We start from the raw sequence: 23,451 nt of genomic DNA on the forward strand, positions 1-23,451 counted from the left end.
ATGGATCCCCTCGGGGCCCAGGCTCCTCCCCCCGTCCCCTCCAGGGGTCGCAATTCGGATTAGAATCCCCCTTTGCCTCAACCAAGATGGCGGCCCCTTCTCGCCGTGACGTCACTTCCGGCTCCTCTCCTTATAATGCGGGCTCGGTTTCCGGTCTGCCTCCTTTTCTGCAGCGGCCTCAACCTGAGAAGATGCCAGTGAGTGCGGGGAGAGCGGAGACCTTCACCTTCCACCCCCGGGGGAGCAGAGAGGGGGGACCGGGACTGAGGAAGGCCCCGGAGAGGGCGGGGGATGGGACGGAGGGGACCCCTAGATGGGAGGAGGAGGACATAGAGCGGATCCGGGCCTAGGAGAGGAGGAGGAGGAGGCCTCGTGTGTGTGTGAGATGATGGGGGAGGGGAATGGAGGAGACATGTGAGGACTCTCCTGTGTGAGAAGCTCTGATGGAAGCTGATTATTCCAAGGGCCACGTGTGTGCGGAGGGAGAGGGAGCTTACATCGGGGCCCAGACACACTGGAGGGGCCACACAGGAGCCCGGATTCTCATTGGATGGGGATGCAGAGAGGGAGGGGCTTGGGGAAGTAGAGTTTAGGGTCACGTGTTACAGAAGGGGACCCCAATATATTTATTATAATGCAAAACCCCTCCTCCTGCCTGAGACATGTCACATGCTCCTCCCCTCTGCCTCCATAGCCAATCAGAGCACAGTGTAACATGGTTTAGGCATTGGGGGAGGAGTCTTGGGCAGGGGGGAGGAGTCTTAAGAAAGTTACAGGAGGGGACCCCAATATTAGAATCCCCTACCAAGCTCCACCCCTCCTGCCTGAAACTCCTCCCCCTGTGCCTTAAAACATGTCACATGCTCCTCCCACCTCTATCCAATCAGAGCACAGTGTTACCTGTTTAAGGCACTTGGGGGAGGAGTCTCAGGCAGGAGGGTGCTGGGGGGAGGAGTCTCAGGCAGGTTACAGGAGGTACCCCAGTATTCGTTGGTATTCCCAGCCAAGCTCCACCTTCTCCTGCCTGAAGCTCCGCCCCCTGTGCCTGAAACATGATACACAGTGCTCTGGATAAAGTGGCATGCTCCTCCCACCTCTGCTTTTATCCAATCAGAGCACCGTGTAGCATGTTTTAGGCACTGGGGGGAGGAGTCTTAGGCACGGTACAGGAGGGGACCCCAATATTCATTAGAATCCCCAAGTCAAGCCCCACCCCCCTCCTGCATGAAACTCCTCCCCCATGCCTAAAACATGTAGAATGTTTCCCCCTGTGCCTCTATCCAATCAGGGGGAGGGGCTCAGGGAAGAAAATAGAATAACATGTTTCGGGTACTGGGGAGGAGTTGCAGGAGGGGGTGGAGCTTGGCAGAGGGGGTGAATGTTGGGGTCCCTTCTTGACTAGGCTTCCTTCATAAGCCCCTCCCCTTTTCCAATCTAAGCACAATATGACATGTTTAAAGCCCTGGGGGAGGAGTTACAGGAGTGGGTGGAGCTTGGCAGTGGGTGGTCACCCCAGAATTACATTGGTAGATGTTGGGGGCGGGGCCTGAATGCATCCTTGGCCCCTCCCCTTCCTTTTCCAATCTAAGTAGTATGTGTTGGGCACTGGGGGAGGAGTTTTGGCAGGGGAGGAGCTTGGCCATGTCACAAGGGGAATCCTATTAGGAGACAGTCTTGCCTGTGTGAGAAGGCCCTGATGGAAGATGACCTTTCCTGACTCAGATAATTCAGAAAGTGAAAGCTTCCATCAGAGCCCAGACACACAGGAGGACCCCGGCTTCTGATTGGATGAGGGGGGATGGGCATGGTAGAACATGTTTCAGGTGCTGGGGGAGGCGGGGTTCCCACCTGTCTATGCGGAGGGGCACGCGTTAGGTGGTGGCTGTGGGCGGGGACGCTGCTTTTTTATTGGCCGAATTTTCACGTTTCTCTCCCGCCTCTCCTTACAGCTCGCTAAAGATCTCCTACACCCCTCCCCCGAGGAGGAGAAGAGGAAACACAAGAAGAAGCGTCTGGTGCAAAGCCCAAACTCCTACTTCATGGACGTCAAATGTCCAGGTGAGTGCCAGGGGAGGGGCCTGGGGGCGGGGTCTATGTGTGGGCAGAGCCTCAACTCCTACTTCATGGACGTCAAATGTCCAGGGGAAGGGGCGTGGTCTATGTGTGGGCAGAGCCCAAACTCCTACTTCATGGACGTCAAATGTCCAGGGGAGGGGCCTGGGGGGGGCGGGGTCTGTGTGTGGGCAGAGCCCAAACTCCTACTTCATGGACGTCAAATGTCCAGGGGAGAGAGAAAGGGTGGATGTTCAGGGGAGGGACCTGGAGGAAAAGAGGGTGGGTTTGTGGGCGGAGCCCCAACTCCTACTTCATGGACGTCAAATGTCCAGGGGAGAGAGAAAGGGTGGATGTTCAGGGGAGGGACCTGGAGGAAAAGAGGGTGGGTTTGTGGGCGGAGCCCCAACTCCTACTTCATGGACGTCAAATGTCCAGGTGAGTGCCAGGGGAGGGGCCTGGGGGCGGGGTCTGTGTGTGGGCAGAGCCCAAACTCCTACTTCATGGACGTCAAATGTCCAGGTGAGTGCCAGGGGAAGGGGCGGCGTCTGTGTGGGCAGAGCCTCAACTCCTAGATCATGGACGTCAAGTGCCTGGGGGTCATGGGGAGGGAGAAAAGGGTGGAGTCTGCGTGGGCAGACCCCCGACTCCTACTTCATGGATGTCTGGGGGTGGGGCCCAGTGGAAGGGGTGGGGTTTGTGTGATTAACGTAACTTACCTCTTGTTTTCTCCTCCCCCCCCCCCCCCCCCCCCCCCTCACAGGATGCTACAAGATCACCACTGTGTTCAGCCACGCCCAGACCGTGGTGTTGTGTGTCGGCTGCTCCACCGTCCTCTGCCAGCCCACCGGGGGAAAAGCCCGCCTGACAGAGGGTGAGTCTCATCGGGGGAGGGGCATATACAGGGGGGGCGATGCACATTGATGACGGGGATTTTTAGGCTGGTGGCGGGTGTTTTCTGTTTGTGGCGGGTATTTTCAGGGTGTGAAAGATTCTTTTGACTGATGGCCGGTATTGAGTTTGGGTATTTTTTTCGGACTGATGGGCATATTCCAGTTTAATGTCGGGTATTTTCAGACTGAGCGTATTTCAGGTTAATGTCGGGTATTTGGAATGATATTCCGGGATAATGATGACGGGTATTTTCAGGCTGATACGCATGGTTTTTAGGTTAATGACGGCTATTTTCGAACTGATGGGCATATTTCAGGTTAATGTCGGGTATTTTCAGGCTGAAATGCATATTCCAGGTTAATGACGGGTATTTTCAGGCTGAAATGCATATTCCAGGTTAATGACGGGTATTTTCAGGCTGATGGGCATATTTCAGGTTAATGACGGGTATTTTCAGGCTGAAATGCATATTCCAGGTTAATGTCGGGTATTTTCAGGCTGAAATGCATATTCCAGGTTAATGACGGGTATTTTCAGGCTGATGGGCATATTCCAGGTTTATGTCGGGTATTTTCAGGCTGAGCGTATTCCAGGTTAATGACGGATATTTTCGGACTGATGCGCATATTTCAGGTTAATGATGGGTATTTTCGGATGATGGGCATATTCCAGGTTAATGACGGGTATTTTCAGGCTGATGTGCATATGTCAGGTTAATGTCGGCTATTTTCGGACTGATGTATTTTTTTGGGATTTATGGCGGTTATTTTTAGCTAATATAAGGTGGGATAATCATTAAAGTGATATACGCTATTAATGCTGATCAAAGTGAATTTAAACCTCCCCCACCAGCCAGGGGGGGGGGGGGGGGGCTTCGTCCTTGTCCTGTATACCTTGTGAAAGAAGCTGCTCCACCACCAGATTTTGTCCCTTTTCAATAAACTTTATTCTGTCGGTAACGGCACATCACAAACGTCGCCTACCAGTCCCCGCTTGCTTCCAACGCACTTCTTTGTGGGAGGGGCTTAGACATTGACGCCCTTCATGATTAAGCCCCTCCCTGGATGAAACGCGTCGGAGGGGGTCTGGTGGGTGGACAGTGTTTTGTGATGTGTTTGGCAGTGGCGCAGCTTCTTCCACTATTGCTATACCCCTCAATGTTTTTGTTTTCAGTAACATGGGTCGGGGTTAGGACCCCTGTCATTTCACGTCCTGTCCCAGACACGCAACAGGAAGTGAGGGGCGATCTCTCCAAATTGACAATTAGCCATCCCTTGAACAGGTCCCCACCCATGTCTTTGCTGAAAAATCACTTGAACAAAACTCGCCCCCTAACATTTCTGCCTATGGCCATTTTGAGTAAGGGCAGGTGATTCATGTAGAATCCCTTCCTGGAAATTCATCTGCCCTTGGCTCAGGCAGGTGGGTGTGCTTAGCGGAGAGGCCCCTCCTGAAGACTCCTGGGGATGTAGGACATTTTGGCCTAGGCCAGGAAGTAACTGATGTAATGTGAAAAAAAATATTTGAACCCCCCCCCCTAACATTTCTAGCTGGCCATTTTGAGTAAGGGCAGATTCATGTAGCTTTTACTTCCTGGAATTCATCTGCCCTTAGCTCAAGCAGGAGGGTGTGCTTAGCTGAGAGTCCCTCCTGAAAATTAATGGACATTTTGGCCTAGGCCAGGAAGTAACTGAATAAATGTGAATCCCCCTAACATTTCTGTCTGTGGCCATTTTGAGTAAGGGCAGCTCCATGTAGCATCCCTCCCTGAAATTCACCTGCCCTTGGCTCAGGCAGGAGGGTGTGCTTAGCTGAGAGAGGCCCCTCCTGAAGACTCCTGGGATGTAGGTCGTCATTTTGGCCTAGGCCAGGAAGTAACTGTAGAAATGTTTAAAAGAAGAAAAATGTAGAATTGTTGGGACCCCAACGGCGTCCGGCCAGGAGATCTTTATAGAATCGTACAAAAGTTTACCGCACTGTTTTTGAACTGGTGAGTTGCCTGAATGTGGTGTCACCGGCCAAGCATCAGTGCAAGAATAATCTGCGTGTTATAACTGGTGCCTCACAGCCGTCTCCTGTGTGGCGCTTTTAAAACAATGCTACAAATCTGAGGCTGGGCCTCCTACTAAACACCCTGGACTGTCCTTTCCATAAAGGGGTTATTTGTACTTTCCTGACGTCTCTGGGTCGAAACTAGATTGGCCGTCAGTACATCAGGATTTATCTTTATATATTTATACACACACACGTGTGTGTGTGTGTATGTGTGTATATTCTATATATCTGAGAAAAGTAAGTACACCCGAGTCACATGAAGATTTACAAAAATGTGACAACACTGAAGAAATGACACTTTGTATCTACAATGTTGTATAGTGAGTGTACAGGGGGGGAGGGGTGTGTAGCTTGTATAACAAATCACTCAACACACAGCCATTAATGTCTAAACCACTGGCCACAAAAGTCAGGACACCCTGTAAGTGAAAATGTCCGAATTGGGCCCCAAAGTGTCAATATTTTGTGTGGCCGCCATTATTATTTTTTTTACCCTCTTGGGCATGGAGGTCACCAGAGCTTCACAGGTTGTCACTGGACTCTCTTCCCCCTCCCCACGATGACATCACAGAGCTGGTGGATGTTGGAGACCTTCCCCTCCTCCCCCTCCCCCCCCACAGATGATCAATAGGGTTTAGGTCTGGAGACACGCTTGGCCAGTCCATCACTTTTACCCTCAGCTTCTTTAGCAAGGCAGTGGAGGTCTTGGAGGTGTGTTTGGGGTCGTTATGTTGGAATACTACCCTGCGGTCCAGTCTCTGAAAGGGAGGGGATCATGCTCTGCTTCAGTATTACACACAGTACATGTTGGCATTCATGGTCCCCTTAATGATCTGTAGCCCACCCAGTGCCGGCAGCACTCATGCAGCCCCAGACCATGACCCTCCCCCCACCATGCCTGACTGTAGGGAAGACACACTTGTCTTTGTCCTCCTCACCTGGCCCCTCCCCCACACATGCCTGACACCATCTGACACCAAATACCTTTATCTTGGTCCCATCAGACCCCAGGACGTGGTTCCAGTAATCCATGTCCTTAGTCTGCTTGTCTTCAGCAAACTCTTTGCGTCTCTTTCTTGTGGATCATCTTTAGAAGAGGCTTCCTTCTGGGGACCAATTTGATGCAGTGTGCGGCGTATGGTCCGAGCACTGACAGGCTGACCCCTCCCCCACCCCTCCACCCTCTGCAGCAATGCTGGCAGCACTCATACGTCTATTTCCCAAAGACAACCTCTGGATATGACGCTGAGCGCGTGACCTCACCTTCCTCGGAGGACCATGGCGGGGAGGGGAACCCGTCCTGTTATATCGCTGGATGGTCTTGGCCCCCCCCCGGGCTGCAGATCAGTTTCAGGGTCTTGGCGATCTTCTTATATCCTCGGCCATCTTTTATGTAGACACAATTCTTTATATCAGATTCTCAGAGAGTTCTTTGCCATGTTGTCCTTTCAGTGACCAGTATGAGAGAGTGAGAGCGATAACACCAAATTTATCACACCTGAGACCTTGTAACACTAACGAGTCACATGACACCGGGGGGAGGGAAAATGGCCAATTTGGACATTTTCACTTAGGAGTGTCCTGAATTTTGTTTCCAGCGGTTTAGACATGAATGGCTGTGTGAGCGATTTGTTATACAAGCTGTACACTCACTACACAACATTGTAGATACAAAGTGTCATTTCTTCAGTGTTGTCACATGAAAAAGATTCAAGAAAAGTGGCCAAAGGGTGTGTACTTACTTTTTGTGACGTGGAACGCTTTACCCAAATTACGTTTTTTTTTGTTTTTGTTTTTTAGTAGTATTGTATACAGAGGAGGTGTAGTAGTACAGAGGAGTACTGTTTTTGATGGAGGAGTAGGTGTATACGGAGGTGGAGTAGTAGTAGATGTAGTAGTACGGAGTAGTATGTATATGATGGAGATGTAGTAGGTGTATACGGAGTAGTAGTAGCTGTACATACCGAGGTGGAGTAGATGTAGTACTGTATATGGAGGAGTGGTAGATGTGCCGTATACGGAGGAGTGGTGGATGGGCCGTATACGGAGGAGGTGGTGTAGATGGGCCGTATACGGAGGAGGTGGTGTAGATGGGCCGTATACGGAGGAGGTGGTGTAGATGGGCCGTATACGGAGGAGGTGGTGTAGATGGGCCGTATACGGAGGAGGTGGTGTAGATGGGCCGTATACGGAGGAGGTGGTGTAGATGGGCCGTATACGGAGGAGGTGGTGTAGATGGGCCGTATACGGAGGAGGTGGTGTAGATGGGCCGTATACGGAGGAGGTGGTGTAGATGGGCCGTATACGGAGGAGGTGGAGTAGATGGGCCGTATACGGAGGAGGTGGAGTAGATGGGCCGTATACGGTGGAGTAGATGGGCCGTATACGGAGGAGGGGGTAGATGGGCCGTATACGGAGGAGGTGTAGATGGGCCGTATACGGAGGAGGAGGTGTAGATGGGCCGTATACGGAGGAGGAGGTGTAGATGGGCCGTATACGGAGGAGGAGGTGTAGATGGGCCGTATACGGAGGAGGGGGTAGATGGGCCGTATACGGAGGAGGGGGTAGATGGGCCGTATACGGAGGAGGGGGTAGATGGGCCGTATACGGAGGAGGAGTAGATGGGCCGTATACGGAGGAGGTGTAGATGGGCCGTATACGGAGGAGGAGGTGTAGATGGGCCGTATACGGAGGTGGTAGATGGGCCGTATACGGAGGAGGAGGTGTAGATGGGCCGTATACGGAGGAGGAGGGGGTAGATGGGCCGTATACGGAGGAGGAGGGGGTAGATGGGCCGTATACGGAGGAGGAGGTGTAGATGGGCCGTATACGGAGGAGGAGGTGTAGATGGGCCGTATGAGGAGGTGTAGATGGGCCGTATGAGGAGGTGTAGATGGGCCGTATGAGGAGGAGGGGTAGATGGGCCGTATGAGGAGGAGGGGTAGATGGGCCGTATGAGGAGGAGGGGTAGATGGGCCGTATGAGGAGGAGGGGTAGATGGGCCGTATGAGGAGGAGGGGTAGATGGGCCGTATGAGGAGGAGGGGTAGATGGGCCGTATGAGGAGGAGGGGTAGATGGGCCGTATGAGGAGGTGTAGATGGGCCGTATACGGAGGAGGAGGGGGTAGATGGGCCGTATACGGAGGAGGAGGGGGTAGATGGGCCGTATACGGAGGAGGAGGGGGTAGATGGGCCGTATACGGAGGAGGAGGTGTAGATGGGCCGTATACGGAGGAGGTGTAGATGGGCCGTATACGGAGGAGGGGTAGATGGGCCGTATGAGGAGGAGGGGTAGATGGGCCGTATGAGGAGGAGGGGTAGATGGGCCGTATGAGGAGGAGGGGTAGATGGGCCGTATGAGGAGGAGGGGTAGATGGGCCGTATGAGGAGGAGGGGTAGATGGGCCGTATGAGGAGGAGGGGTAGATGGGCCGTATGAGGAGGAGGGGTAGATGGGCCGTATACGGAGGAGGAGGGGTAGATGGGCCGTATACGGAGGAGGTGGTGTAGATGGGCCGTATACGGAGGAGGAGGTGTAGATGGGCCGTATACGGAGGAGGAGGTGTAGATGGGCCGTATACGGAGGAGGTGGTGTAGATGGGCGGTATACGGAGGAGGAGTAGATGGGCCGTATACGGAGGAGTGGCGGATGTAGTAGTACTGTGGCGGGTCGGCATGTGGTTAATGGTCCCTGTGATGTTCTGTTGCCATCATGGTATTAGTTGGAAGGATATGTTGGCCACCATTTGTCCACGTGTAACATGGAGGTCCTATTTGAGATTTCCCGTCACTGTTTTTGGTGACCCCGGGACCAGAATCTCCCCAGCGGGGGACACGGATGGCAATAAAAACATGAAAGGGGTTCTAATCCTTCCACACTTTATAACGTTGTATTCCTAGGTAGTTCTCCTGTGAGAACCTCGGATTCTAACCATTTGTCTCTTTCCCCCCCACAGGTTGTTCTTTTCGGAGAAAGCAGCACTAAGCGTCCCCAAGCCGGAGACGCGTTATGGCGTTCGCTGTGCGTGGAGATGTATATTTTGAAGGACGCGGTGGGAGGGGGAAGGGCGCGTTTTTGCTCATCATCTGGGACACTGTAGCCCCATCCCTTTTCTCTCAATAAATTTTGGATACAATTTTCTATGTTTTTTGTGGTTATTTCCTGGAAATGGAGGGGGGGTGGAAGATCGGGTTGGTTGTGTATTGATCGACACCGTTCGGTCATAAGTCTGCCCGAATGAAGGTGGTGTCATGTATCCTGAATGTGTGTGGTTGCTGGGAGCTCAGGGCTGACTAATGCACTGTTTGCCAGTCAGTCGTCTTCCTTTTCAGCGGCCTCTGGTAAATGGGTGCGAGGGGGGGGGGCTCCTCGGCCTCTGGTAAATGGGTGCGAGGGGGGGCTCCTCGGCCTCAGGTGAACGGGTGCTAGGGGGGGCTCCTCGGCCTCTGGTAAATGGGTGCGAGGGGGGAGCTCCTCGGCCTCTGGTAAATGGGTGTGAGGGGGGGGCTCCTCGGCCTCTGGTAAATGGGTGCGAGGGGGGGCTCCTCGGCCTCTGGTAAATGGGTGCGAGGGGGGAGCTCCTCGGCCTCTGGTAAATGGGTGCGAAGGGGGGGCTCCTCGGCCTCTGGTAAATGGGTGCGAGGGGGGGGCTCCTCGGCCTCTGGTAAATGGGTGCTGGGGGGGGGCTCCTCGGCCTCTGGTAAATGGGTGCGAGGGGGGAGCTCCTCGGCCTCTGGTAAATGGGTGCGAGGGGGGGACTCCTCGGCCTCTGGCAAATCGGTGCGAGGGGGGGGGGGCTCCTCGGCCTCTGGTAAATGGGTGCGAGGGGGGGGGCTCCTCGGCCTCTGGTAAATGGGTGCGAGGGGGGGGGGCTCCTCGGCCTCTGGTAAATGGGTGCGAGGGGGGGGCTCCTCGGCCTCTGGTAAATGGGTGCGAGGGGGGGGGACTCCTCGGCCTCTGGTAAATGGGTGCGAGGTAGGGGACTCCTCGGCCTCTGGCAAATCGGTGCGAGGGGGCCTCTGGCAAATTGGGGTGGGGGGCTCCTCGGCCTCTAATCCTTTCTGGGTGCAATACATTAGCCTGCTGATGGAGGAGTGGCCGTGCCTCTGAAACGTGTTCTGATTGGCCACAATCTCTCAGGCATGACCCAGCTCTGGTAGCTCGAGATCCACTATCGAGTAAACCAGCCAGCGATCTGACTCCCGGCTCTCACAGCTGTAGCCGAGACAAAATAATGGCACTTGCAATTCCACCTTTATTATACACCCCCCCCTCCTCTCAAAACACAACTAAATTACTGGATGGAGATGCTGATATGCCGTCCTGCCAACAAGATCCCTGGGAATGCAGAGTATCTCAAATCTCATAAGATTGCAGAGTTTAGGATCATCCTGTAAAATTTGGGCTCCTCAACTTTCTCTTCCGTTCATGGAAGGACACAGCAGCATTGACCTTGGTGTTATATATCCTTCCTTTCAGAAGAGACTAGGCAGAAAAAAAACTCACTTCAAGTGTTAAGACACTTCTCTCAGTACAGCACCTCCCAGGGGGCGGGTCCCTGTATCTCACTCTTTGGAACATCCAGCCTCAGTTTTTATTCTGCCTAGCGTTAGGAGAAGACATGGCCCTTCTGGAGCCCATGTGTTCTGGAGGTTTTTTGCATTTTTATTTGGATTTTTCCTGCATTTTTTTGGGGATCTACAATCAACTGCCGACTGGGTGACAGGCTGGATCTTGATCCTTGTAGTCCCCCCATGTTCGGCCATCGAGCGTGTGCCGGCCTTTAGCTAGGCCATCCACGACATGCCCATTTGCTCTAGGGGTGGCCAATGAGCTACAGGGCACACATATGGCCAGTCTCTATAGCCGTGTCACAGTGTGCCGGGCCGACAGCCATGCCGTATCTGCCTGCGGACGTTTGTTTTGTCTGGAATGCCTCCAGCCAGTGGTCGCAGGATGGGTAAGTAGTATACCCTTGCCTCGGCAGGGTGGTTCAGCTGGTGCATTCCTGGGGAGGTTGACATGGCGGTCCGCCCTGCTTTCCTCTCTCCCTTCTTCCCCGTTCTAGGTGGAGATGGGGGGGCTCTGTTACTGCCCAGGGGCAGTGGGGTGCTGGTGTTTTTTACTTGTGCTTATGTGCTGGACAGTGTTTGCTGTATGTTACTGAGTGTTTTAAACACGTGTACGGCTGCCATTTTACCGGTGACGTGGTTTTATAGGTCGGTGGCCATTTTCTTGTAGCCCACATGCTGTTTTTTTTCTGCATGTCGTGGCCATCTTGAAAAAGTCTTGGCCTCTAGTGTCTGGAATAACGGTGTGAAGCCGCAGCATTCTTCCTGAGGCGACGGGAGAGCACTCTCAGCTTTGCACAGTAGTACAGCCTGTTTCTGGGTGGCATCTCCCCTGCTCTCTAACAACCGGGAGGGTGGCCTGTGGGTCCCGTTTTTCTGCAGTAGGAAGGTGGCATATATAGGTGGGTCAGCATGGAGTCTGAACCAGAGGCTTCTACCCCAACCATGCCAGAGTTAACTTGGTGCCCCTGTTCCTGCGACCTCGTGGATGCTATGGCAGCAGTCCTTGCGTTTGATGCCAGGATTGAAGCAGCAAGTGGCCAGAAGGGGGGTAAAAAGCGCCCCCTCCTGGGGATGTCTGACACGGAATCAGGCCCTGCTATTGCATCTGGCTCTGGTTCGGTTATGTCGGATGATGCAGACTTGGCCCACGCGGACAGTGAGGATGACTCTGCTTCAGGGTCAAAGCATGATAAGGAATTTGGAGCTCTTATCACTGCGGTGCGGGATACTCAAAAGCTTAAGGATTTGGCGGAGGCATCAGACATGCCGGTACCTTTTGGGTTCCGCAAGCCCCCCCCCCGCACCGCGAAAGTGTTTCCTTGTGTTCAATATCTGGACAAACTGTTATACAAGGAATGGGATCGGCCGCAGAGTTTTTGCAGTACCAAAATACTTTGCGGTCCGTTACCCACTTTTTTAGGAAATCTTCCTCAAAAGGGTATCTCCTCTGTCAGTGGACCCTCCGGTGTCCAGGCGGAACAAGGCTACCACGTTACCTGTGGAAGGGGCTTCCGCATTTAAGGATCCTGCAGATAGGAGAGCTGAGGCCTGCTCCATGTTCACAGTGGTGGGGTCGGCGGTGAGACTGGTTTTGGCCGGGGCTCTGGTGTCGTAGACGCTTACCGAACAGGCCAAGTCCCTGGTGCAGGAGCTGGAGGCGCAGAATGCTTCTGAGCTCTGTGTAGACCTGGCCGACCAGTTGGTGCAAGGCCAAAAATTTGTCTGTAAGTCGGCTGAATACGCTCCCCTTGCTCTCCAGGGCCTCCGCGGTGGTACTACGCCGCCTTGTGTGGCTAAAGTGTTGGTCTGCGGACCAGTCCTCTAAGAAGGCCCTGGTGGACTTGCCCTTTAAGGGTGAACGGCTTTTTGGGGCGTCCCTAGATGACATAAAGGATGCCACAGGCGGTAGAGCACTCTGCTCCCGCAATCTGGGAAGGGTAAGGAGCCTCGCCGTAAGCAAGGGCCCTCATTTACTACCCCCAAGCGTTTTTTTTTCGCCCGCCAAGTGCGGCAGAAAACGTTTCCAGGGTGCTAAGGCGCCCACTGAAGGGCGAAAGCGCCCCTGGTTCCGCAAGCGGCTCGGGTGGGGGGGGGGGGCGGCTTCGCGGCTCGGTGGAGGTCTCTTCTTTCCGACCGTTGGATTTGCGAAGTAATTTCCTCGGGGTACACCAAACAGATTTTTTTTCCTCCGGATTTCCTGAAGGATGTGTCAGGGGCTGTCCAGGATCTGCTGGTCAGGGGAGTGATTGTGCCGGTTCCCTCGATGGAACGGTGTAACGGACACAGGCATGCTGCCGAGACAGTTATAATCTTCGTGCAGGGGGACTACAAGGAACTGCATGGCTTGTCACAAGTGAAGGTACCACATTGTATTCTGAGCTCAAAGGGTTAACTGGACAAGTCTCTTTCATTGCTGGAATGCTAATGAACCCTCTTTTGTGTGCAGGTAAACAGCCCCCCTGTGAGGTGTATGCTGATGGGGATTATGTGTGAGTGATAATTGTTTTAAAGGTTAATTGAATTCTATGTGCCTGGCCAGGAAATGTTAAGTGGGGTGAGGTGCCGAAGAGTCTAGAAACTGGCCAAGTGATTAATTCAAGGAGATGTCATTGTTTCAGGGGGTCTGTGTTGAAGCCCCCTACTGGGAAAAGGGGAGGGCGGAAACTGTCATTGTTCTTGTAACAGTTGTAACCAGATATAAGCAGGTGAAATATGCCAAATAAAGTCAGTCTACTTGACCCTTCAAACGTAGCACGTCTCGTTTCTTGGAAGGGCATTCGATGGGATATACCGGCGGTACCTGCATATCGCAGCTTGCCAGGGAAAAGGACGTCTCCAACGGCCGATACCCCTCACTACCAGTGGGTAGCCGTTACATTGGTTGGTAGCAGTGGGATGGTCCTTTTATCCAAAGAGCAAGTGCTGAATGGAGTCGCAGTACGCCAGGCTGAAAAGATCCACACTGAAAGATCTATTGGAGATTCGTGGTAGGAGCGCCAGCAACAGACCACGGAGGGAGCTGATAGCTGACCTGCTGGAGCTGGACGAAATGGATGGATCCATGGAAGGAACGGAGCCCCTTGCACCGGTCAGCAAAGAAGATGTAATTACTGGGATTGTACAGCGGAGATTATCCTTGTATCCAGAAACGTCCGTGGAACTAATCAACCAGCTGTTCCGGGAAGCAAGGGAAGAAATACAAACGAAGAGGGGACAAGAACTGGAACTGGTAAGAGCGAGACAGCCCATTACACCTGCAGTTCCTACCCCCCCACCTGCTGCTACAGGAAAGAAAATACCGTTCACTGCATTCAAAGCTTTTGTAGAAAGTGAGGAGGAAATCGATGGATATTTGGCGGACTTTGAGAGGCAGTGCTCACTACACCAGGTCCCACCAGACCAATGGGTCACTATTTTGTCGGGGAAATTGTCGGGCAAAGCCAATGAAGCCTTTCGGGCTCTCACTCCAGAGGATGTTTTACAATACCAGCAAGTTAAAAAGGCGCTGCTAACCCGATATGCCGTAACGCCAGAAGCCTACCGCCGGCGCTTCCGGGAGTCCAAGAAGATGGCTGTGGACTCCCACATGGAATGGGCCAACCAGTTACAAAGGGTGGCATCGCTTTGGGTCCAAGGGTGCAAGGCCAACACCGGGGAGGAAGTATTGCAGCTGTTCCTAATGGAACATTTCTTCCAAGACCTGGCCGCAGACATACAAGACTGGGTACGAGATCGCCGGCCCGCTAACTTAAACGAGGCGGCTCGGCTAGCAGATGAGTACGCGGAAACAAGGAAAGTAAGCCAGGGTACTACACGGCTGGCTCATAAGGTAGAACCGCGTACTCCAACCGTCACCCCACGCCCAGAGTTTCGGGCTCCAGTCCCACCACGTCCTCAGGGGCCTAGCAACTACCCCCGGGATTCGCCTAGGGTGACGTGCCATCACTGCAGCGACACGGGACATATTGCTCGTTATTGCCCTTTGAGAGCTACAAATAACAATTGGAGACGCACAGAACCTAACACAGAGGTCACTCCATCACGTCCCTCTGCGGCCCACTGCCTGGAGACCGAGGGGGGCCCTGAGGAATGTCTGGGAATTTGGTATGAGGCAGACCCAATACAAGCGGCCTCTCCGGATAACCGTCAGCATCACCGTCAGGAGGTACGAGTGAATGGACAAGTAGCACAAGGCTTAAGAGATTCCGGGACTACTATCACTCTGATTCAAAAACATCTGGTAAAGCCAGAGAACGTGTCCACTCGCACAGTTGCCGTCCGGGTCGCAGGGGGTGCTGTATTTCACGTACCCACCACCCGGGTGCACTTAGACTGGGGAGCCGGGTCAGGAAAGACCACAGTTGGTATCATGGACAACCTACCTGCCGAGGTGGTGCTGGGCAACGACATTGGCCCTCTGACTTCGGCTTATTTACCTACACCTGCTGCTGCTTGTCCCGTGACCACCCGCGTTGCTGGAATCAACCCGCTTGCTGCTGAGAACCGGGTAAGACTACCTTCCCCGACATGTACTGTAGATCCGGCACAATATCACAGTCTAAAATGGGAATGTGACAAGTTGGCCAGTGAGAAATCAGAGATGCAACGACACTATGTCACGTATTATGAGATGTCCCGTGGCTTGAACATTGAAATGCACAAACAGGCGGAAATTGTCAAAAGATTAAATGGGATTTGCATCCAGGTGGTGCCGTATCTGTCCCAAGAGCATCAGCAACAGGTTTTGGGAGCCATTGAGAGAGCAAAGCAAGTGACTGTTCCAGAATTGAATTCTATTCTTCACCGTCACCATCAGCTACCGACATGGTAAGCCAATGGGAAGGCCGACGGACTGTCCAGGCAAACGGAACTTTTACCCTAACAGCAGACCGGACATCCCCAAGTTGATCCGAAAAGGATCAATCCGGGTCTGCCGGAGTGTTCCACAAAGGGGGAGTAGTGTAACGGACACAGGCATGCTGCCGAGACAGTTATAATCTTCGTGCAGGGGGACTACAAGGAACTGCATGGCTTGTCACAAGTGAAGGTACCACATTGTATTCTGAGCTCAAAGGGTTAACTGGACAAGTCTCTTTCATTGCTGGAATGCTAATGAACCCTCTTTTGTGTGCAGGTAAACAGCCCCCCTGTGAGGTGTATGCTGATGGGGATTATGTGTGAGTGATAATTGTTTTAAAGGTTAATTGAATTCTATGTGCCTGGCCAGGAAATGTTAAGTGGGGTGAGGTGCCGAAGAGTCTAGAAACTGGCCAAGTGATTAATTCAAGGAGATGTCATTGTTTCAGGGGGTCTGTGTTGAAGCCCCCTACTGGGAAAAGGGGAGGGCGGAAACTGTCATTGTTCTTGTAACAGTTGTAACCAGATATAAGCAGGTGAAATATGCCAAATAAAGTCAGTCTACTTGACCCTTCAAACGTAGCACGTCTCGTTTCTTGGAAGGGCGTTCGATGGGATATACCGGCGGTACCTGCATATCGCAGCTTGCCAGGGAAAAGGACGTCTCCAACGGCCGATACCCCTCACTACCAGTGGGTAGCCGTTACAAACGGTTTCAGGGGTTTTACTCCAATCTGTTTGTAGTCCCCGAGAAGGAAGGGGTCCGTCCAATCTTGGACCTCAAGGCCCTCAATTGCTTTGTCAAAGTGCAAAAATTCAGGATGGAGTCGATTCGCTCAGTAATAGCAGCGCTCCATCAGGGGGATTGCCTAGCATCCTTGGATATCAAGGACGCGTACCTGCATATCCCCATATGTGCAAAACACCAGAGGTTTTTGCGGTCGGGGAGGACCACTTTCAATTTGTGGCCCTCCCGTTCGGCCTGGCCTCAGCACCGTGGGTTTTCACCAAGGTATTCGCCCCGATTCTGGCCCTGCTGCGGCAGCGCTATCGTAGGATACCTGGACAACCTTTTTCTGAGAGCTTCCTCAAGCTCAGAGTTAGAAGAGGACATGTCTATCACCTGTCAGACCCTCCGAGAATTCGGTTGGCTACTGAATACCCAGACGTCAGTCCTGGTACCGTCTCAGCGGCTGGAATACCTGGGGTTAGTCCTGGATTTCTCAGAGGGGAGAGTTTTTCCTCCCAACGGAAAAACTACAGACCCTGCAAGCTGCGGTTGGCGACCCAGAAATGGGTGTCTCTTCGCTTTTGCATGAGAGTGCTGGGTTTGATGGTGGCCTCTTTTGAGGCAGTTCCGTATGCCCAAGTGTTGCAGAAAGAGATTCTGTCACGTTGGAACAAGCTTCCTTCGTCTCTGGATTACCAGATTTGGGTGAGTCGACTGGTCAAGTCCTCCCTAGTGTGGTGGCTGACATCTCCGGTACTTCGGACCGGGAAATCGTTTCTGCCGTGTCATTGGACAGTGATCACGACGGATGCCAGCCTCTCCGGCTGGGGGGGTGTCCAGTCAGCCCAGGGGCGTTAGATCAAGTTGTGTCTCTGGGTCTGCATGGCCGACCGGTCAGAATCCAGTCTGACAACGCCACGGCCGTGGCGTACGTCAATCATCAGGGGGCACACGAAGCTCGGCTGCAGTGACGGAAGTCGCGCACATCCTCTGGTGGGCCGACAGTTACGTTCCGACTCTGTCGGCGGCGTACATTCTGGGGGTACTGAACTGGCAAGCCGACTACCTAAGTCGCCAAAAGCTAGACCAAGGAGAATGGTCGCTACACCCGGAGGTGTTTCAGAGTCTGTGCCAAAAATGGGGCACTCCAGACATGGACCTTCTAGTGTCTGGTCTCAATCGGAAGGTGTCGCGGTTCGTGGCCAGGTCGAGGGACCCGTGGGCTGATGCGTCAGACGCACCGTGGGGTCACTATCGCCTAATATACGCTTTCCCTCCTCTGAAGCTTCTTCCTCGCCTGCTGCGCAGAGTGGAAGCCGAGGGGATACCAACAATCCTGATCGCTCCGGATTGGCTGCGCCGTCCCTGGTACGTCTGGTGGCAGACGTCCCTTGGTGTCTACCCCTGAGAGAAGACCTTCTGTCGCAGGATCCTATTTTTCACCCTGCTTTACAGTCACTGGCTTTAACGGCGTGGCTGTTAAGAGCCAGGTGCTGAAGGATCGAGGTCTGTCGGACTCTCTGTGATTTCTACCATGCTACGAGCACGGAAGTCTACTTCACGGAAGATTTACCATCGTACGTGGAAGGCCTACATCTCCATGTGTGAGGAGATGAGTTGGCACCCCCGTACATATACGTGATGTCCCGGATTCTGCCTTAAAGGGGTGGTTCCCCTAAAAATAAAGTTTTGACATTGCATTTGCTATAATAATTACAGTTAGAATCGGCTGGTTTTATGTAAAAAATACCTCCGTACGTAGCGTTTGTATTATTCGTTCCCACCGCCACTTCCGGGTACGATGCTGGCGGTGGGCGTTCCTTATTGATGGACAGGCATCCGACCGACGCATCCATCGCGTCACGAGATGCCGAAAGAAGCCGAACGTCGTTGCGCATGCGCCGTATAGAGCCGCACCGACGTTCGGCATCTCGTGACGCGATGGATGCGTCGGTCGGATGCCTGTCCATCAATAAGGAATGCCCACCGCCAGCATCGTACCCGGAAGTGGCGGTGGGAACGAATAATACAAACGCTACGTACGGAGGTATTTTTTACATAAAACCAGCCGATTCTAACTGTAATTATTATAGCAAATGCAATGTCAAAACTTTATTTTTAGGGGAACCACCGCTTTAAGTACGGTTAGGGTCAGATTCCGGCTCTGGCTGTTTATTTTCAGCGACCATTGGCGGCGCACTCCCTGGTGCGTACGTTTGTGCAGGGGGTTCGGCATGTGGCCCCTCCTGTGCGTCCTCCACTGCCTCCATGGGATTTAAACTTAGTCCTCTCGGTGCTCCAAAGGTCTCAGTTTGAAGACATTCGTAAGATTCCATTGTTGACTCTGTCCCAGGTGTTTTTTCTGGTGGCAATTACTTTGGTCAGACGGGTATCTGAACTGGCGGCCTTGTCCTGCAAGGCTCCTTTCTTGGTCATCCACAAGGACAAGGTGGTGCTGGGGCCGCAGCCGTCATTCCTTACAAAGGTTGTTTCGGCTTTTCACATTAATGAGGACATTGTTTTTGCCATCCTTATGTCCTCGGCCGAAGAACCCGAAGGAGGCCACGTTGCATTCCTTGGACGTGGTTCGGGCCCTACGGGTGTACTTGTCTGCTACGGCTCTGTTTCGGAGGTCGGATTCACTGTTCGTGTTGGTGACTGGTTCTAAGAACGGTCTGGCGGTCTCGTCGGCCACCATTTCTAGGTGGATCAGACAGGTCGTGCTCCAGGCCTATGCCCTAAAGGGGTGGGCGCCTCCATTCGACCAGGGCGATTGGTGCCTCTTGGGCTTTCCGCCATCAAGTGTCTGTTTTACAAGGTGGATGTAAATGCATCTTCGGATGCCTCCTTTGGCCGCAAGGTTTTACAGGCGGCTGTTTAAGGTTGAGTTTCCTCCGTTGAGGAACTCAGGTTTGTTTGGGGTGAAGTTTGGTTTGCTGTGTTTTTTCCCCACCCTTCAAAATATTTTGACACTGCTTGGGGACGTCCCTAAGGTCAATTGCTGCTGTGTCCGTCCATGACCTGAAAAGAAAATAGGATTTTTGTAGTCACCGTAAAATCAATTTCTCTGAGTTCATGGATGGACACGGCCCCCTCCCCTCCTTTGTTTGTACTGCTTGTTACGAACTGGAGCTGCATGATGCAGAGAGAGGGATGTACCCGGGGGACCCGCCCCCTGGGAGGTGCTGTACTGAGAGAAGTGTTAACACTTGAAGTGCTGTTTTTTCTGCCTAGTCATCTCCTAAAAGGAAGGTAGATAACCCTAAGGTCAATTGCTGCTGTGTCCGTCCATGTATTTTACGGTGAGTACAAAAATCCTATTTTTTGCATGCACATGATTGGAGGATGAAAGTCAGCTGAGCTTTTGCTCATTTACTAAGCTCCGTAGCAACTGCACTTGCAGAGATAAGTTTTCTTTTGACTTTAGTAAATGAACACCATGATTTGACCTGCTTGGGTGGGTGGAGGATCTTCATAGAGATATATGATTTGACCAGCTTTGGGTGGAGAAATTTGAGTTGCCCAGAGCCCTAACGTCAACCCTACTGAACACCCTTGGGATGGCAATTGTGAGACAGGTTTTTTTTTTTTTTTTGGGTGCCCAGTGTGAGCCAGGTCTCCTCATCCAACCTCACAAATGTTCTTTTGGCTAATTGGACAATATTTACCACAGACATACTCCAACATTTTGTGGGCAGTATTCATAGAGCCAGTTCCGTAAAGTCATATGGTTTGGTATGGAGGGTCTCCGTAAAGTCATATGGTTTGGTGTGGAGGGTCTCCGTAAAGTCATATGGTTTGGTGTGGAGGGTCTCCGTAAAGTCATATGGTTTGGTGTGGAGGGTCTCCGTAAAGTCGTGGTTTGGTGTGGAGGGTCTCTGTAAAGTCATATGGTTTGGTGTGGAGGATCTCCATAAAGTCATATGGTTTGGTGTGGAGGGTCTCCGTAAAGTCATATGGTTTGGTGTGGAGGGTCTCCGTAAAGTCATATGGTTTCGTGTGGAGGGTCTCCGTAAAGTCATGGTTTCGTGTGGAGGGTCTCCGTAAAGTCATATGGTTTCGTGTGGAGGGTCTCCGTAAAGTCGTGGTTTCGTGTGGAGGGTCTCCGTAAAGTCATATGGTTTGGTGTGGGAGGTCTCCGTAAAGTCATATGGTTTGGTGTGGAGGGTCTCCGTAAAGTCATATGGTTTGGTGTGGAGGGTCTCCGTAAAGTCATATGGTTTGGTGTGGAGGGTCTCCGTAAAGTCATATGGTTTGGTGTGGAGGATCTCCATAAAGTCATATGGTTTGGTGTGGAGGGTCTCCGTAAAGTCATGGTTTGGCCAAACTCGTGAAACCATATCTTTATGGAACTGGCTCTGCTGTTCAGGCTTCGAACAAAATGTAGGAGAGTGACTGGGATATTCCAAATCAACCAAAAGAACATTTGTGATGTTGGGTACGGATGATAGATGAGAAGACCCTTCATACTAAAGGCATCCAGAAAGGTTGAGGTCAGGACACTTGTGTTCCTCCACACCAAACCAGTCAAGCTTTGTCTTTATGGAGATGGCTTTGTACACACGGGCACAGTCAGGGTGGAATGGAAAAGTTTCTTCACCAAACTGTTGCCACAAGCTGGAAGAACCCAACTGTCTACAATGCCTTTGTATAAAGGAGTATTACTAGGACCCTTCACTGGAGACACCTGAGCTTGAAGATTTGCATCCACATTCGCGTTTCTCAAATTTTGAGGAACCCTTGATATAAAAAAAAGTTGCAATTTAAGTAGTTGACACCAATGGTTACTCTGCGCAACCAAATTTTTAGTAATGAACTAAAATTGCATGTTTCCCTCACATTGGACAATATGCCCTATCCAATTGTATTCAGTAGTGAAAGACCCCATACTTTGGGGGGGGGGGGGGGATAAAGAACCACCATGGTATTTCATTGTTGGCCACCCAGTAGGTAATGGTGGTAAGAATGGCCACCTTCACATTGGTCAGTCAATGGGAAGAAAAGGCCTATTACAGGTGTGGTTGGTGAAATTAATACCCCCCCCCCCCCCCCCACCTTACATTGGACAATGGGGAAAAATTATCCCCTGGCATTGGTTGTCCCATTACATTGGTGTTCACGGGGAAGAAGTACTCTTTTACATTGGTTAGTGGGAAGATTTCCCCCCTTCCATTAGTTATTAATGGGAAGAGCAAAAATGCCCCATGCATTGGTGGTCAATGGGAAAAGTGATGCCCTTACATTGGTCATCAGTAGGAAGAAATTCCCTGTTGGTCAATGAAAAGAATGATTCTTACATCAGTGGGAAGAATTATCCCCTTACATTGGTCATCAGTGGGAAGGAGGACTCTTAGGTTGGTGGTAAGTGGGTTGAATGGTCCTCAGTGGGAAGAGATCTCCTTCCATTGGTCACCAGTAGGACGAATTACCATGTTACATAGGTGGTCAGTTAGAAGAGAACTCCTTCCGTCACTGGGAAGAATACCCTTTATATTGGTGACCATTAGGAAGAAGTTGGGGATCAGAGGGAAAAATGTCCCTTACATTGGAAGTTGGTTCAAAAGAATGCTCCTTACATTTGTGATCAGTGGGAATTATTCCCTTATGTTGGTCGTCATTGAGGAGAAGGACCCAGTTACATTGGTAGTCAGTGAATGTTCCTTTTACAATGGTCATCTGTAGCAAAAATATCACTACATCAGTGCTTCCTGAACCTGATTTGGGAAAGTCCGACATGGTGTACAGTTTGGTCGTGTTCTATGCTGGATGCATTTGGGTTACTCCTGACGAAGTTCTGGTGCCCCCCATAGGGACAGGATTCCAATGAAAGGTCTTCAGGTAGAACCCGAGTGATGAGACGATATACAGACTACTCCGCTGCATGTGTCGGAGAAGTGTATATTGCCCATTACAGCCCTATCCTAAGGGTGGCAGAAATCTGTCTCTTAGTGACCTGTTGCCTTAGCAGGAACACCAAGGTGAGACATCTCATTGCGAAGACACAAAGAACCAGAACACTCCCCACCATCCTTTGTCACTTTAGAACTGGGCTTTCCACAGAAGGGGCCAGTTTACTGTCCTTTAGACGGGCTAGATCAGGGGTGTCAAACTCAATTTCATCGTGGGCCGCATCAGCATTATGATGGCCCTCAAAAGGGCTGGTTATATCTGTGAGATTAGATGTCCACTGCATCCCCTTCCCTTCACATTAGATGTCAAGAGCCACCCCACCATCAGAAGTTGAGTCCCCCGCTCTCCCTTACATCACAATGCACACCCTTTCCTTAGGCTTCTGCTGGGAAGAAGCTGGATGCATTGCTTGAAAGCAGAAACTAAGGGTCTAGAGTAGGACCAGAGGAGGGCTGGAGAGGTGCAAGAACCACATGAAATGGCCTGGAGGGCCGGATTCAGCCCGCGAGCCTTGAGTTTGCCACCTATGGGCTAGACTGGAAGGAAGGATGCCTCCTTATCGTTGGGCGTCAGCGGAAGGTATTGTGCATCAACGTTGGGCGTCAGGGGAAGGAAGGGTGCCTCCTTAACATTGGGCGTCGGGGGAAAGAAGGGTGCCTTCTTAACGTTGGGCGTCGGGGGAAAGAAGGGTGCCTCCTTAACGTTGGGGGAAGGAAGGGAGCCTCCTTAACGTTGGGCGTCGGGGGAAGGAAGGGTGCCTCCTTAACGTTGGGCGTCGGGGGAAAGAAGGGTGCCTCCTTAACGTTGGGGGAAGGAAGGGAGCCTCCTTAACGTTGGGCGTCGGGGGAAGGAAGGGTGCCTCCTTAACGTTGGGCGTCGGGGGAAAGAAGGGTGCCTCCTTAACGTTGGGCGTCGGGGGAAAGAAGGGTGCCTCCTTAACGTTGGGCGTCGGGGGAAAGAAGGGTGCCTCAGGGGCTGAATGCAATGAAATTAAATGCCCGTGTGGACCACAGTTTGGAGACCACTGCTTTAGAGGTAACCGTATCCCATCCACATTGATATACTGAGAATACTTCAAAACCAAACCCCACTACCGACCACCCTGCATTTCCCATAAATCCTTCCTCTGACCCCCGAGGGTCATGACCCCGCCCACAATCACCACACCAGTCTCCAGTTCATGTAGCAGCCTTACTTTATTGATGTATATGGAAGCTTTTTTTTTTTTTTAATAAAAAAAAAAAATTGTTTAAAACCAGTAATAGAATAGATCATGTGACAGTCAATCCCCGCCCACCTCCCCTCCCCAAACTGGAACAAAAAATTCAACATGGACGGAAGTCCCAAAATTCTGCCCCCCCACACACAGGACACAAGGCA

At 52.1% G+C, this 23,451-nt stretch overlaps 1 protein-coding gene and 1 non-coding gene across 3 annotated transcripts; both read left to right on the forward strand.

The window, feature by feature from the left end:
- Positions 1 to 71: 71 nt before the first annotated feature.
- On the forward strand, positions 72 to 9,138 carry RPS27 (ribosomal protein S27). 2 transcript variants are annotated; one of them, XM_040332488.1, is made up of 4 exons: positions 72 to 197; positions 1,950 to 2,058; positions 2,816 to 2,926; positions 8,957 to 9,138. In XM_040332488.1, the coding sequence occupies exons 1-4, from the start codon at positions 87 to 89 to the stop codon at positions 8,983 to 8,985; spliced, it is 360 nt and encodes a 119-aa protein (XP_040188422.1). In that variant the 5' UTR covers positions 72 to 86; the 3' UTR covers positions 8,986 to 9,138. The 2 variants fall into 2 exon arrangements, with proteins under 2 accessions (XP_040188422.1, XP_040188423.1); XM_040332489.1 differs by lacking the exons at positions 72 to 197; positions 1,950 to 2,058 and adding an exon at positions 2,505 to 2,574.
- Positions 4,920 to 5,053, forward strand: LOC120921479. Its single transcript, XR_005744898.1, has one exon. It is a non-coding gene; the product is annotated as a small nucleolar RNA SNORA76 (small nucleolar RNA).
- Positions 9,139 to 23,451: the final 14,313 nt, after the last annotated feature.

The sequence above is a fragment of the Rana temporaria genome, chromosome 13, assembly GCF_905171775.1.
Source record: "Rana temporaria chromosome 13, aRanTem1.1, whole genome shotgun sequence".
Taxonomy (NCBI): Eukaryota; Metazoa; Chordata; class Amphibia; order Anura; family Ranidae; genus Rana; species Rana temporaria.